At 41.3% G+C, this 15,309-nt stretch overlaps 1 protein-coding gene across 3 annotated transcripts; it reads left to right on the top strand.

Annotated features, from left to right (window-relative positions):
• Positions 1-471: 471 nt before the first annotated feature.
• Positions 472-15,296, top strand: FAM124B (family with sequence similarity 124 member B). 3 transcript variants are annotated; one of them, XM_060242200.1, is made up of 3 exons: positions 472-700; positions 9,150-9,892; positions 11,898-15,296. In XM_060242200.1, the coding sequence occupies exons 2-3, from the start codon at positions 9,161-9,163 to the stop codon at positions 12,549-12,551; spliced, it is 1,386 nt and encodes a 461-aa protein (XP_060098183.1). In that variant the 5' UTR covers positions 472-700; positions 9,150-9,160; the 3' UTR covers positions 12,552-15,296. The 3 variants fall into 3 exon arrangements, with proteins under 3 accessions (XP_060098183.1, XP_060098182.1, XP_060098184.1); XM_060242199.1 differs by lacking the exon at positions 472-700 and adding an exon at positions 8,157-8,708; XM_060242201.1 differs by lacking the exon at positions 472-700 and adding an exon at positions 8,844-8,958.
• The last annotated feature ends 13 nt before the right edge of the window (positions 15,297-15,309 follow it).

The raw sequence follows: 15,309 nt of genomic DNA, 5'->3' as shown, positions 1-15,309 counted from the left end.
AGTAACGAGTGGCTAAGAAGACTGGCTAAACTGGGCCAATGGGGCCAACTATATATAGTCCTGGGTTCTCTTGCTAGGACGCCATTGGGTTGTTTGAACCAGCAGGGGGCTTCTGGTTGGACCAAGGGCAGCATGGATTTGGATCCTACTGCCCATTGTTCTGGAATCCCCAAGCTCAGTCCTTAAGGCTCCAAAGAGCCAGGCAGGAACTCTCGTAAAGGACATTCACATGAGTCCACATACACAACATTTGGGGACGTTATCAGTGCAGAGGGGCGCACCAGAAGTTAGCCTTGCCTGGGAGGCCACCGGACAGTTTATGGCCAGCCCTCTTAGCGGGTTTGCTGTAAAGCCATGCTGGAATTTCCCACCTGAGCTGAGAGTTTGCAGTTCTAACCCTTCCTCATCCTCGCCATTTCAACGTGTCCGGCGACGCCCCCGGCTTACATTCCAGCCTTTCTAAGGCCGCGCGCTGCAAAGCTCCTTCCAAGCTCCGGCGGCCCGGCCTGCGCGCGACGTCCCCAGGGGGCGGGGCCTGGGCCTGGGAGAGGCGGGCCGGCCGGCGGAGAGGAGGAGGCAGGGCGAGGGGCTCCGGAGCCACTTGTTGCCTCCGCGCGGGCGGGTGTCGGCAGTGGCTGCAGCCGAAGGATGCTGCTGGGGTGCTCCCTCCAGCCGCGGGCATCATGAAGGCAGGGGCCGGGTAGGCGAGGGGTTTCGGGGGGAGATGGGAAGCCGGTTGCTGATGGGTTTGCTGTGTGGTTTCCAGGCGGAGGCTTGAACTCTGCCTTGTGTTTCCCTTTCCATTGAATGATGGTCGAGGAGGGAAGAGGGAGCGGTCGGTTTGCAGCCAAGCTCCTGCTGACTTGGCCCTGAAACCCGCTTGCCAACTCCCCCCCACTCCCGGCTGGAAGCGCTTCTCGGGTGTTCGTGGTTTATTCAGACCGTGAAGGACGTACGAAGAAGGCGGCTGCCTGGAACCACTTGGAAGTGGCCATAAGTAATCCGATGCGATTGGAGACGGGACCTTTTTCTTTGCCGATCAGATGCTACCGTTTTAAGGTTGCCAGCTGCCGGGAGGAAACCGATGTGGCCTGTCTCTTTAATAGAGATGTCTTTATCAGGTGATGGTGTTTAACTTCCATGCCCTGAAAATCTCCAACTGCCTGTATCCGTTCTCCATTAAAGGGTCAGAATACTTTTTCCTTCGAGGTTTTTGGCAACTCTTAAGCTGTTTAGCTAGGGAGCATTTGTCATTTTAAGGGCGAGGGGACTTCAGCTAGCAACTTGGCATATTCTGGACTCTCTTCCCGAATAATTCTTTTTTAAAGGCTGCAAGATTTGCAAACATTTTTTAGAGCCGTCGCTCCCCATATGAAGTGCAAGAAAGCAGGTCTGTGCTCTGAGGAACTTACAGACTAACACTTGCACTTGGAGTTATGTCCTCCTCCACCTACCCTCATTTAACCACCCCCTGCAGAAAAAAGCCCCAAGAAATAGATTATATTTAGGGGTCCCCCCCCCAGCCATTTACACATATATGCCCTTCTCTCACAGTTTGAAATATCTAGATTTGTCATGTACCCCTTGCAGAAGAGAGCCAATATTCCATGGCCTGGTTTTGTGTATATTTTATGTCATTTCCATTCTACTCCAGTGTAGAATGAGTAGCACTGAAAGAGTCCCATGATGGGCTCCTTAGAATAGCTAACCTGTCCAGTACCAAAAAAGAGAAGAGGTTGCTATGGTAGCTTGTATGTATTCATGAGCTTCTCCCCAGGGATTTGAGCAATGTGACCTTTTGACTTAAGTTTAACTTGGTTTAATGCTTCCTTGTTCGCAGCCCACTCAGAGCAGCCATGTGAACAGTTTTCAGGGGAAATGTGGTGGTGGGGAGGGAAGGGGAGATCAGGGAGTTTACACGGAATTTAATACATTACTGTGGCATTGTGCTTGTTCAGGAATCAAAGGATGCTTTGTGAAATGCTGAAGAGGGAAGTGTCCACCTTTGGGGCAAAACAGCACCCTGATGATAAATGCTACTTAAGAGTAATGTAAGCAAAAGACAGGTTCCTCTCCCAGGACATTTGAAATCTAAATCTAGACTGAGAGTGACAGGAAAATAATGCTAACAGATATAGTTCAGATGAAGTAACCCATGTTAGTGGATATTCGGGATCACCTGTCAGTTGGCAGATTGTACAGAGATGCACCTAGTGCAGTATTTGTGAAACAGTGCCAGCAATCAAAGTGGTAGTTGGCTTACCCCTTTCAGCACACCTCTTGCAGCACAGTCAGATGCATTGGAGTATAAATCCATCAGGCCACTGATATCAGTGTCCAAAGTCAGAAGCTTGGGGGTGCTGCTGGAGCCCACATTGGCAGCCCCGATAGCAGCCACTGCGAAATCCGCCTTCTTATTATTATTAATAAACATATGGCTGTGGCTCTTTACCTTTTCAGTTCCTAATGGAATGACTAAAGAGTCTGGCTTAATGCAGGCAAAATTAAATCGCTGTCGATAGTTGTTGCAATAAATGTTATGTAAAACATTAGGCTCTAGTTCATTACTGCAGTGCTGTGTACTACTTGATGACAAAAGCAAGAACAAAAGCCATGCAATATTTTTTGTTAGGACTAACTGGCATGATGCAAAACAGTGTGAAAGTTCTGAGTTCTTCAGAACTGTTCATCAAGCTGAATGTTATAAAAAGAAGAGGGGAAAAGGCATGGAGAACCAAGAAGTCTTGGGACTTTGCATTTTACTGACATTTGTGAGATAAAATAGCAGTGTCTTATTTTTGCTGCTTACTACACGATGGTAATGCATTTCTCCATTTCAGTCTAGAGATATGTCCCAGAAGTTCCATTGGACCATGGGTTTATGTTATGCTAAGTTCTGTACACACAGATGTTGCCATGCTTCATTCTCTGGGGAACCTGCTCCCAGCTATTATACTGGCCATTCCAAGGGGGTTTAGTTGTTATTGCTAGAATCAGAAGCCAGGCCAAGTGTTTAAGGCTCCAGTGAATCACTAAAGCAGAGTGTAGAGAAACAGACGGAATCACACAATGCTAGCTACCATATAAATTACCAGTTGGAAAAGCTGCCAAGGCATGGGGTGAAAATGGGGGCTGAAGTAGAATCAAAGGAATGTCCTGAATCATTGGGTGCTTACTGTTCACATACGGCTAGCTTGAGCTTTTTGTTCTAAAGTGTGAAATAATTTCATCATTTTAAGTTTCTGCTGGTGTTGAACCCAGAACAATAAATAGAACATCAGATAATGCAGAAACATGGAAAAAATATATCCTGACCAAAGAAAACATTGAATAGTATGCGTTCACTACAATGGAAATAAAAGTACAAACAACTCTTCAGAAATAAATACCAAAGCAGCACATTTGAAACCAAAAGGCATTACTCAAAGGAACCATTTTAATAATTTAATGTAATGTTAACTTTGTTATATGCTGTCTGTCATTTGCACCTCCTGGAAAATACTGTGTTACATATTTTATCTTTCATTCTGTGTTGGCAATGTGGTAGCACAGGCAGTGTTTTTAGGCAAGCAGCTGGAAAATCAGATGGGGAAAAGACCAACATATAGATACTAAATAGTAACAAAACAAAACCCAAACATGTTCCCCTTCTCAGACTATGCTGATCAGGGCTTGCACAATGCAGAGAAAACTTTAACTTTGATCCGGGGATGTGTTAAAATTGCAAGATTAATGTGGGAGTTAAAAATATGTAACAAGTATTCTGTATAGGGTATATGATGAATGATGGCCAACAACACAGCAGCTAGCCTAGTATTTTTAACTTAAGTATTTCCCAGCCTTGCAGCCTTCAATTTTCCAACTGAAGATGTCTGACACTGAATTTGAGCTGTAACACTATCAAAACCATTCATTTCAAAAATTGTGCTCTAGTCCCTCCTGCCTAAAAAACATCTTTAGACATTCCTCTGTCACCGTCCCACCATGGATTGTTTTGACAGAATATTCACAGAGAGAACAAGTCTTTGTGTGAAGTATGTAAAGCCAGAAGAATGAAACTGTGAGTTTACAAATGCACATGGCATTGTTGCTGAAACCCATCTGACTAATAGCTGGGAAAAGAGGGCAAACTGCTATACTAGGTTCACACTTAGGAAAATTAGAGTTTTCAATAAGATAGGCTATTAGCATACTCCCACGTGGGAAGCTTATGCTGGCAAACGGGAAGCAGGTGGCAATTACTGATAATAGGATAATTGCTGTATTGTGTGGCTTTTGTTTCTTTTCCTTTCCTTTTTGCTTTGGGAGTCCCTCCCCTTCCAAGAGCTGGTTTTTAGCACATGCTATCCAAGCAATACTGGAAGTGGAATGATTTTTTGTTTCCTTTTTTGCACTGAGTTTGGGAGAGGAATTTGTTGGAATCTGGAACTTGTTTTACATGCCTCTAAGAAATTTGAGTGTTTCCAAGTGATGCTCACATCACTTTTACTTTTGTTTACCTTGGAAGATGCTGCCAGCCTTAACGGAACAAAATATTGTTTATAATAGAGCTTTCCTGATTTGTAAAGGAGTTTTGCGACACTGTTGATCTCTGTCCTTGCAACAAACCTGTCAAATCATACCCATTTTAGAGACAAAGGGCAGCAGTAATGAGTCCACAGCAGTAACAGGATTTAATCTGGATTTTTTTCAGTTGAAGAGCAGTTTGTACATTGAGCCAGAGTAAGCCTAGCGTGTTGAAGCAGCCCTTGGTAGGTACAGGAGAACAGGGTTTCTAAAGCTCTTGCAGTGAAGTGAAGAAAAATCTCTTGCCTGGCTTGATCTGCTTTGATTAGTTCTGTTTGTTGGGGAGGAAGGCACCATGAATCATTTGCATGTGTTAATTGGTTTAAATATTTTCTAGTTTACAGTAGCTCCCACGCTAATGCTGATTTTTCTCTTATTTGTTAAAGGCAGGGGCAACATTTTATAACTAAAGCATCAAAGCCTGTCAAAATTTAGAATGAGAGATCAACTGAGAGCCAGTGTGAGCACCCATTCACAAAACTAAAAATTTACAGCTCAACAGTACTGATTATTGTCATGTTGACTGATAATCTCTAAAAGTTTCTTCAACATAAACACTGGTGGTTGCTAGTCACATATGAGATTTCACAATAAGTAATATGTATACACAGGGGTACCTTTTACAGTTATCTTAATGCACTGGCATAAATCTGTGCATGGGTTACTTGGCATCTTTTCATCACAATTTCATCACATTTCCCTGTCTCCAAAGCATCTCTAAGCAGCCCTTTAGTCCCATAAAAATCATTGCCCACCATTCTCTTCACATGCTGGTTAATCTATGTATTAAGGATTTTTTTTTAAAAAAAATCATTTTTAAAGAGTTACATTTGGTGGTCTACTGATCTAGGCTCCTTTAAAGGGAGATCAGGTCATTTAGAACCAGCCAGGCTTACAATGTTACTGTTGGTATTGATCTTGTCTGTGTGATCCTCTTGCATGCAGTACTAACGTTTAACCAACCAAGAACAGTTGTATTGCTCTGCTGTAGCCAGCCTAAGGGACAAAAGCTGGAAGACAACAATAAAATTGAGACAAATATTCAGCTCTATGTGTGCGATTTATGTCTAAAAGGCCCCTGTAATTGGTAACTAGCTAAAGTGATGTAATGTTGTTACAAGAGTTGCTAGGGTCTTCTCTTTTATCGGGGGAATTGAGAGAGAGACTTGCGTTAGCTGCCCTGAGCCTGCCTTTGGCGGGGGAGGGCGGGATACAAAAATAATTTTTTTTTTTTTATTATTATTATTATTATTATTATTATTATTATTATTATTATTATTATTATTATTATTATTATTCTGGAGTGGGTTCTCTATTTAGTATATACCAAGGTCCAGTTTCAGAAAGAAGACTCCAGATTTAAAAATAGTTTAAAATATTTACTTAGAAAAATATGTAGTAATACAATCACATTTAAAACACTCAAAATACACACCATAAAGAACTAGGAAAATTTGGAGGGAAAATAGCAACTTTGAGGAATAGTTACAGAGACCTTTTTCAGATGTGGTCCAGGGATGCATGGAGGAGAGGATGTGAATATGGAAGTGAGCCAAACAGAATTTGGGGTGCAAGTCTCTGGCAAGACCAGACACACTGAGCATGTCCAAAGTGTCTGCTTAAATAGGCAAAAACATAATCTGGAGGTATGGCTGGATGTGTTAAGTGGTTTATACAATGATTTGATGGGTTTTGGAGATTTTGACAAAAATAAGGTCTGTGTTCTCCCAAGTGTTAGACAAAAGTGTAATGTTCTCTGTTTGCTTAAAGAATGGAGCCTAGGAGATGGCTATTTGGTAAAATGGGGAAGTTTTAATTATTTTCTTGATAGTCTGGAGCTTGAGAAGAGAAAACACAGATGGAGACTATCAGCTAGAAGAATAGTTTTCAGAAAAGACATGATTAGCTGGAGGGGAGAAGTTCTGCTGAGCTTGGAATGTGATAGTGTTGACAATAGGGAACATAGTATCAGTCATAATCCATTCATACTAAGGTGGATGGGCTAAGGCATGATCCTTTGTCCATGTTTGCTGTCAGACAGTAGCCAGCCTCTTAGCACATTGGAAACGAAGACCTTTGGATTATAACAATTGCTTATCCATTATGTTACATCATGTAAGAGAGGAGACTTGGGGGTGGGGAGCTGCACAGAAAAATGTGGCAACCAGCTTGTTGTTGTGAATCTGTATCTCTCTCAGGTCAAGCAATGGCTCCTGGCAGGCCCACCTTCAGTGCCAAGCCTGGCTTTCTGGGGGCATTGCTGTGAAGATCTGTGGGTTTTTCAGGGTACTGGGGTGTCTCTGCTCTCAGGAAAGACTACCTCAAGGTGTTGCCCTTGGCTACAGTGCTTCCCTTGGAGTGTTACCATAGCTGTGAAAGCAGCCAACTTTCCATGAGTGATTCCAACATGAGTGAGAGGCAACACTGAAATGTTTCGGCCAGCTGGGTGTGAGCTGTCTATGTGGACTTTTCTAACGAAATCAGCACCTTTAAGCACCAGTTACTGGTTGGGGTTTGTATGCTTGGACCATTCCATGTGGCTTGGTCATTTACATATTGTCTCATAGGTAAGTGGATCCCATTTGGATGGACTCTAAAAAGTAGATTTATGCGTGGAAGATTTTCATTTCTTTTATTTTTGTTATTTCAAAAGGGACTGTTTTGTTATTGGATTGTTTCATATGGTTTTGTTTCATTATTGATTCTTTTGTTATTGTTGCTTAATTTTCATAATTCTGTTTTATTATTTTCCATTGATTTCAATAGAAGACCCACTCCCCCAATTTGTATCTTTATGGTTTTCCATCCAAATTGGACAAACCTCAGGGGAACTGCAGCACTTCCATAGGACATACACCTCCAAATTTCAGACAGATTGCTACAAACTGGGGTACCCTTTTTTTTCTATGAACATCTGTGGGAGAATTGATAGGAGGACTCCAAACACACAGTGATACAGACAGTGATCGGTGAGAGAGTCTGGCACAGCAGATTTTAGCTTGAAAGATAGCAGAATGAGGAAGAGGTAGATTAACAAGGCAAGGGCATTTGGTGGCCATAGTAAGGCAAGACATCTGGGCAGGCAGAAAGCCAGAGGAGGACCCTGAGGTAAATATTCTTGGATGAGGGAGAATATTTGGAGAGCAGCAAGCAAGAAGGGGAGTACAGACTTCAAGGGGAAATTTGGCACAGCCAAGCCGGAATTGAGAAGAGAACAGGAGGTAAAATCCTACCCCATATCCTTCAGGACTGGGACACCGTTCGCATTTATGTAATCCTAGTGGCTTCAGGTTGCAGTCAACCAAGAAAGCCCAGAGTCTCTCTCAGGTTGTGCCCTCCTTAGGAAAATGCCAGCTGTCTTGTAGAAGTGAAACCAATAGAGTCAGATAGGCAGGTGCAATAATGAAAGAAAAAATGATAGAAAAACAACAACAATTTTTTTTTATTATAGACTGCTTAGAGAGGGAATTTGTTTCATTTTCATGCTAATTATGATAATTACAAAACAGCATTTATGTAATTATTGTAATTAATCACTAAAGAAATGCACAAGCCTATTATATAGTGTGTTTCAATGCTTTTCAGGATGGAAGTAAGCTGTTTCCCATTGCCAGGATGGATCCCAAATGTATGAAATGGGTAGCTAGATGCCAACTAGCAAGCATTTTGAGAAGATGAGCCCGCACATACACAAATATTGCCTTGAGATTGCAGTGCGGAAATGAAGCCTCTGGTGTATCTGGCACAGAACCAGATGTGGGACCCTTCCTTCCACGCTAAAATGGAATAGCAATGTGTAAACCTGGCATTCAAGAAAACATTTCCCCTGAAGTCATAGCTTTCCTGAGATTACTTTTTGGAGATAGATATCTGCTATCTGCAGTGCTCACATTGACTTCTTTTCAATTGTCCTATTTCCTTTCTGCCTTTAAAAGAATGGTTTATCTGCACAGCCCGGAAGGGTGTTGTCTAAAAAAAAATTGCAAGCTTTGTAAAGCTGAAACACTTGGTGTGCAGGCTGAAAGAACAAAACAATGCTGAGCCTTTAAATAAAACACAAGCATCACAATGCGTTTTTCAGAGAGATGGCGTCAGTGTCCAGCAAGTTGTGCTATTACCCAGGATCTGCTAGTTTCCAGCTGGTAATATTCTATTCTGTTTGAAGATATAGATTCTTATAAAATCAAAATTTCTTGGCAATTTTTGCTTTCCCTTTCACCCTTGGTTTTGTAATATATTACATTGGAAGAAAATTTACAGGGAGTTGCTGGAATTTGGAAATGTAAATCTTTAATATAACTGAAGGTCAGCCTGGGGAATCAGGAGATGGGGAAGCTTTCCCTGCTTGCCGTACCCCTGAGTTTCATGTGCAACTCTAAACCTAATTTGCAGGTAATAAAAAGAAAATTAATCTTTGTGTTAGTGTTGTATTGAGGTTTGTAGAGTTCACAGAAGTGCTTCAATGGGATTTGGCTGGGAATTGCAAGTTCTAATTTCCGTCTTTAATTGGCTTTGTCTGTGATTGCCCTTTCTACAATATAAGCACTGAAGCATCAATGTTGTTATTACTTTGCATTTTGAAGGTCACTATACAATGGATGGAAGAGCAGACTCTTTGGTGATGACTGTGCACCTGCTTGCCAAATCTGGGTATGCGTTACTCTTGCAGCAAACCCTCAGTCAGCTTCAGGAGTGGATCTGCCTTGATGTATGCCTGTTCCTTGTCTCAGAAGTCACTTCTCCTGTTAAGTATTATGAGACGAACCGCCAAAAGAGCTCCAGGTTCCCAGGGACGTCTGTTCTGCTTTTCTTGCATGAAGATTCAGGGGGGAAACGGATTTTCCAAGTCCATGACTTTTTCCAGCACCCACCATGGCACCGCGTCAACCTGGAAAGTGCTAACGGGAAACTGTCCTGGCAGGCCCTTGGTAATCAGGAGTTCTACGGGCTGGATGAGCACATGCCAGTGTGGGGAGTGCGACAAGTTCATTATGGCACTGAAATTCTGCGCATCACACTCTACTGTAGCTTTGACAACTACGACGACGCAGTGAGGCTTTATGAGATGATCCTGCAGAAAGAAGCAACTGTGCAAAAAAGCACTTTCTGTGCCTTTATACTGTATACAACAGAGAGCATTGCTGTTCAGCTTTGCCTAAAGCAGCTGCCTCTTGGTCTGTCTGTCGACTTGAAGGAATCTTCAGTGTTGCAGTTCAAGGTGCATGAAATCGGGCAGCTGGTTCCACTTCTGCCGAATCCTTGTTTTCCTATCAGCAGGACTAGATGGCAAACAGAAGATTATGAAGGAAACAAGATCCTGCTTCAGGTATTATTCTGTCTAAATAGGGGCCAAAATCAGTGGATGAGTATTCGCTTCCATTCATTAAAGTGAAAACCAAATGGCAGGATTAGAGAGGATATATGTAACTATTGTTACAAAAAATGTTACATAGGCTGGTGGGTATTGTTGCTAACACATCTTTAGAAGAATATTTATAAATGTCTGCTGTCATCTTCAAATATTTCTTCTATATTTATGTAACTAATTAGGATCTTGGAATATCTGACATGCATGCCCTTTTATCTAATGAGAGAAAGGAGTTAATAACAAGGAGTGATGGAAAGGAAAGCAATTCAAGCCAAATGCCTGCAAATAGCCATCAATTTGATGGAGACATGTTATTGACCATTCCTCTCTAAGGATTGTCTAGTAGGAAAGTGAACTCTTCCAGTAAACACTTCCACAACCAGCATATCATGTGAACTAGAAAGGATTTCAAGGGTTTTGTCAGAGAATGTCAAATATAAAGGGAATGCTATATTCATGTGCCGATTGTTTCTGATGAGAGGGAGGTTGGTGAAGAGCATTTGGCCTTTTGTCAGAATGGAGTTGAATCATTTTAACAAGTTTAAGATGAAATCCAGTAAAGGCTGGAACTCCTCCTGCTACAAGCATTCTGTTTTTCAGTGTCCAACCAGATACCTTCAAGAACAGCATGTAACCAATAGGTTTCCCATGTTGCTGCCCCCCTTCCCTAAGCAATGAACACTCTGAGGTACTTCATTTATTATTTGTTGTGCTCTCTGTGTATGATCATTTTATTTAGTTGGCAAGTAATAACCACTTGATGGATAGATCTCAATTAACTTTGGTTCTGTCTACTTCCCCAAGTATTCATCTATTGAAGTATAATACCATAATTCATTTTTGCTTCCTCATAGTACTTAGTCCCAACTATTAGAAGCCAAACAAACACTTTAAAGGGTTCTGGAAAGAGCCATTCAGCAACCTGTGGCCAGAGGTTACTTTATATAACAATGTTATCAGTGACTGATGTGGTATATGTGAACCATTAGGCTAGTAACCACTATGGCCTTACAGACTGCTGTATCTCCAGAAGCAAGAGAGGTCCAAGGTGGTGAGTAGTCGTTGTCATTGCTTATTTGATCTTGGTCATGGATTGTATGATTGCATTAGGTATATGACTGCCTAATGTTTTTATACATAAAGTAGCCCAGTCAGCAGCCATAGCTAGTGTTGATAGAAAAAATGCTGTTCATTGCTTTCCATGTCAACAGTGAGTCCTGTTACATAGCTCAACCAAATGATGGTTGACAAAAGTATGAATGACTTCAAGTTTCAGTAAACTACACAAGCTTGTCCTTCAGAGGGATGCATGAATAGGATATCCGTAAATTTAATCCCAAAGATATTTTAATAGCAAATCAACTAAATGAAAGAGTCTATGGGTTTTTATGTATTTCCAGTTAGTTATCACGGTGAAACCGCTATGTTGTATTAAATATGGACCTATATTCATAGCTCAGTTGGGCCATGTATAGACACATGATTGGATCACTTTGGAGCAGATTAGTATGCCGCTTCCCTTTTATTATTTTCCCATTCACATGATGATAATAGAATTATTCCTTGAGGGGGGAAGTCATTACATCATAATTCATTATTGATTAACACTAATAAGGCAGGAAACACTTCCACTGAAATGTTTCAAGACAATGGAGGGAAACAGCTAAGAGTCCCTTGAATAGCTGTAAATGATGAAGCCATGTTTTATAGTAATATACTAATGTTCATCATTCTGTTTTGCTTATATTTGCTTGAATAATCCATACAGTTGATTCACGAAATTCAAATGATGCATGAGCTTTTGCAATTTGAATGCCTTCCTGCGAAGGATATCAAATAAAAATTCTCAGTACAACCTTGCATTATTCATGTGCAGATGATGGGTTTGCAGGATCAGGTGGAGATGTGATCATGTTACTGATGTGCAAGGCACTGTTAACTTCTTTGCTTTTTTCTTTCTTAGGTTCAAAACAGCTCAAAACACAGTGGAAAGCAGGATTCACTTCCCAGTTGGCTTAATAATGCAAGTGAGGAAGGACTCCCCCACTATTCCAGCCCCTCCCCATTAGCTATGAGAAGAATAGCTGTGCAGCAAAAAAATCGAACTCTTCGAGCTGTGAAGAATAAAAACAAATCTACACGGAGTGGAGTGTATGCTCCAGGAAGTCTTTACTGTCTCTCACAAAGCCACTACAGCTCTTCATCCCAATCATGTTGTCCCAAAGATTCTTCTCTGCAGGACCTAATGTGTTCTTACAAAAACCTGAATACTCAGTTAAGACTTCCCAGCTGTGAACTCCAGCACTGTAGAGAGGAAGAAGAGACTAATGTTGACACAGGCAATAGAGTAGAACCTTCTGAAAGTGATGGGTCTCCATTAAGCAGATTCTCAAGGGACTTGCGAGATGGTCTTCCACCACCCCAGGACTTGTGTTGTTCATGCTCTGGTTCTGGCTCCACAATCAGCTTGCTCTCTGTAGACAGAAACCATCCATTGTTACAAAGTACCAAAATAAAGAATAAAGGATTGGGAGAGATGCATTCAGGTTCTCATCTAAGATTATCAAGAACAAGCTATGGGAATGAAAAGGAAGAAGATGAAGAATTTTTTATATGACTTTAAATACAAACTTATTTCTCAGTGCCTTATTTTTGAAATAATGGAGAGAGCAATCTGTATCCTGCACAAAGGCCTTGTCCTTGTGTAGATACCCCAGCTGCCTATACTACCTTGTTCTAGTAGTGCAAAAAGAAAGCTTAGGAGTAGTTTGCATAAGATGGCACTTGTAGTTTGTTTACCATTAGTTGTTTTCCATGAACATTATTCTCTCTTGCAGTTCACTCTAAGCTCCTTGAAATCAATGGGAGAAACTTTGCACAGGATTGCACTGTAAGAGGGGTTCTTTCTTTCTGACTTGTAAGAGGAAGCTCATATGCTGAAGGATTATTGTGCAATAGCACAATATTGTGAAATATTGGACAATTATCATTGTACAAAAAGCCACTGACTTAACACCCCCACCCCAAGTTTACTAAAGTTCCTCAGAAGCATAGAAGTTGCAAACCTATTAGCCTCTGTGTGCTGCTGCTGAACGATGGCCCAGTAATTTGAGGCACTTTACTGTGTGGTGGAACCGCACAGCAATGTGACCAGAGCTCTGAACTGATATAGCAGCCTTCTTCTTTGCTGAAACTGTCAGGAAAATGCTGTTTCATTGTGGACCACGTACCTTGCCACTCGGGAAGTTAGTGCCAGATGGGTAGGAATTGGGAGACCTACAATCTAGAGATGCTTTAAGTTGTTAAGAAGGGAGATTTTGATATTTGACAAGGTGAAAAGTGTCTGCCTCATAATAGGAACTGCACACTCTTGCCTTTTTAAATTATTGGGCAAACTAAGCAGGATTGCTGAATGGCTGAGTTGCTTATATTTGAGTTGCTTATATTCTCTATATTTGAGAATCTTTCTAGGGGTTTTCTTCATATTAAAATCAGAAAAAAATCAGAAAATATCAGGTATCTACCTAGGACCCTTTTATCCACAAATGTATCTGTACTGGCAATCTAGTGCATCACATGGGGCCTTGCTGTAGAACAGAATAGAATATTCTTGGTCATGAAATACTGTCCTCACAGAGTTTGTGAGACTGCCCCTGTAGGCACAACTACCTTCTTTCTGCCTCTTTCTACCTGCGTCCATCACATGTACACAACTGTGGTGGCAGTGACTAGTTGGTGTTACATGTCTCCAGGAGCATACATCCTGGGTCATCCTCTACACATGCAGGCTAAAAGCAGCCATCTTTCATTGTGTTTCTACTCTGGCTATTGAAGTCCTGCTGGCAGAGCCGTTGAGCTGTTTCTAACTATTCTGGCTTAGCTGATAATACTGGATACCCAGAGCTCTGAGGAAATTGTACCCAGAGCTCTCATCATCGGCATGCTTCTATCACTTCCTCAGCATATGGAGGTCAAGTTCTGGAAAGGCTGATAATATCAAGCCCTTCAGTTCTATGGGGATGTGGTGAATGGCTGCATGTGTGGGAATGGAAGTATCCCATTAATCTGAATTGGTGAATGGAAGTGAGACTGAGGTTTGGATTTGCAAGTCAGCTCTTGGGGTTGTTGACATCATAATTGGATGATGGATGATGTTATGATGTTGACATCATAACTGGAAATGTTCTATGTAGAATTCCTGGCAGCAGCAGGGCTTGGGAAGACATCAGCAAGAGTCCCCAGTGTAGTGCCTGTGGGCATCATGATACCTGCCAACACTTTTCCTGGTACCTGCCAAGTGTTTTTAGAAAGCAGGCAGGGCCAAGTTGGGCTTTTTGAGTTTCTGGCACTTATGATATAATGCTCATAGTTGCTTTATGTAAAGTACCTTACAAATAACAATGATGTCCTAAAAATGCAGTGTGGCTTGCTTCTAACTAAACATGATCAGGCTGCACAGTGAAAATGCTTAATGTACTTAATGTACCTTACTGGAACTTCTATTGAAGTAATCAAATCTTTTTTGTTTGAATATATTGTTATAATTCAGGCAGACACTGGTAACATCACTACATCAAATTTTGGTTACTTTTAAAAAATATTACTATGTGATTAGTTTGATCAGAAACTCTTACTGTACGCCTGTACAAGGAGCTCTCACCAGCTCTTCAGCGTCAATTGTCATTGTTACAGGTAATAGTGTATGTGAAAAATGGCAGGACTCCTGAGAGAAAGGCTCATGTGGTGACATGCTTTTGCTTACATGTGTTAGATGCCCACAAAATGAAGACAGATATTGCCAAATGAGAGTTTCTTAGCTAGGTCAATATGTATACATTTTCTGTGTATGCAATAAATTGTTTTTAAACAATATTTTAAATTTTAAATGGCATCTTGTTAAACAGAGCTTTTGTCTGAAATGTTGAAGAGCTGCCATATGTGTAGCCTCACGCCCTAGCATTTTGTGGTTGGCTCCAACTCATGTGGCAGATATTTTCTAGTTGTATCCATATTCTTCTGTCAGAATTCCAAAGGTGCCCACAGGTTTAAAAGGTTTGAGGAAGCCTGCCTTTGAGAGTTGTTGTTGGGTGGAGAAGCCAGTACTAAACTAGATGGCGAAAGTGTCATTCTGTATAAGACAATTTATTTATAGTTGAGATTTGAACATCAAGAGAGTGAGGTAATCTGTTCAGTTACACTGTATTGCTAGTATTGTTTTTACATCCTTCTCCAGCTGTGCCATGTACAGAAAACATATTGTTGTATGTTGCCCCTTCAAATGGCATGTGTTCTTCTGCATGCAATATTCTTACAGCCTGATGAAAGAAGGCTCATTCCAGAAATAAACCATCCTTTATATGTTTATCTTCTTCTGC

Source organism: Heteronotia binoei, chromosome 6 (assembly GCF_032191835.1).
Source record: "Heteronotia binoei isolate CCM8104 ecotype False Entrance Well chromosome 6, APGP_CSIRO_Hbin_v1, whole genome shotgun sequence".
Lineage (NCBI taxonomy): Eukaryota > Metazoa > Chordata > Lepidosauria > Squamata > Gekkonidae > Heteronotia > Heteronotia binoei.
This window is presented reverse-complemented; position numbering and strand designations above follow the sequence as displayed.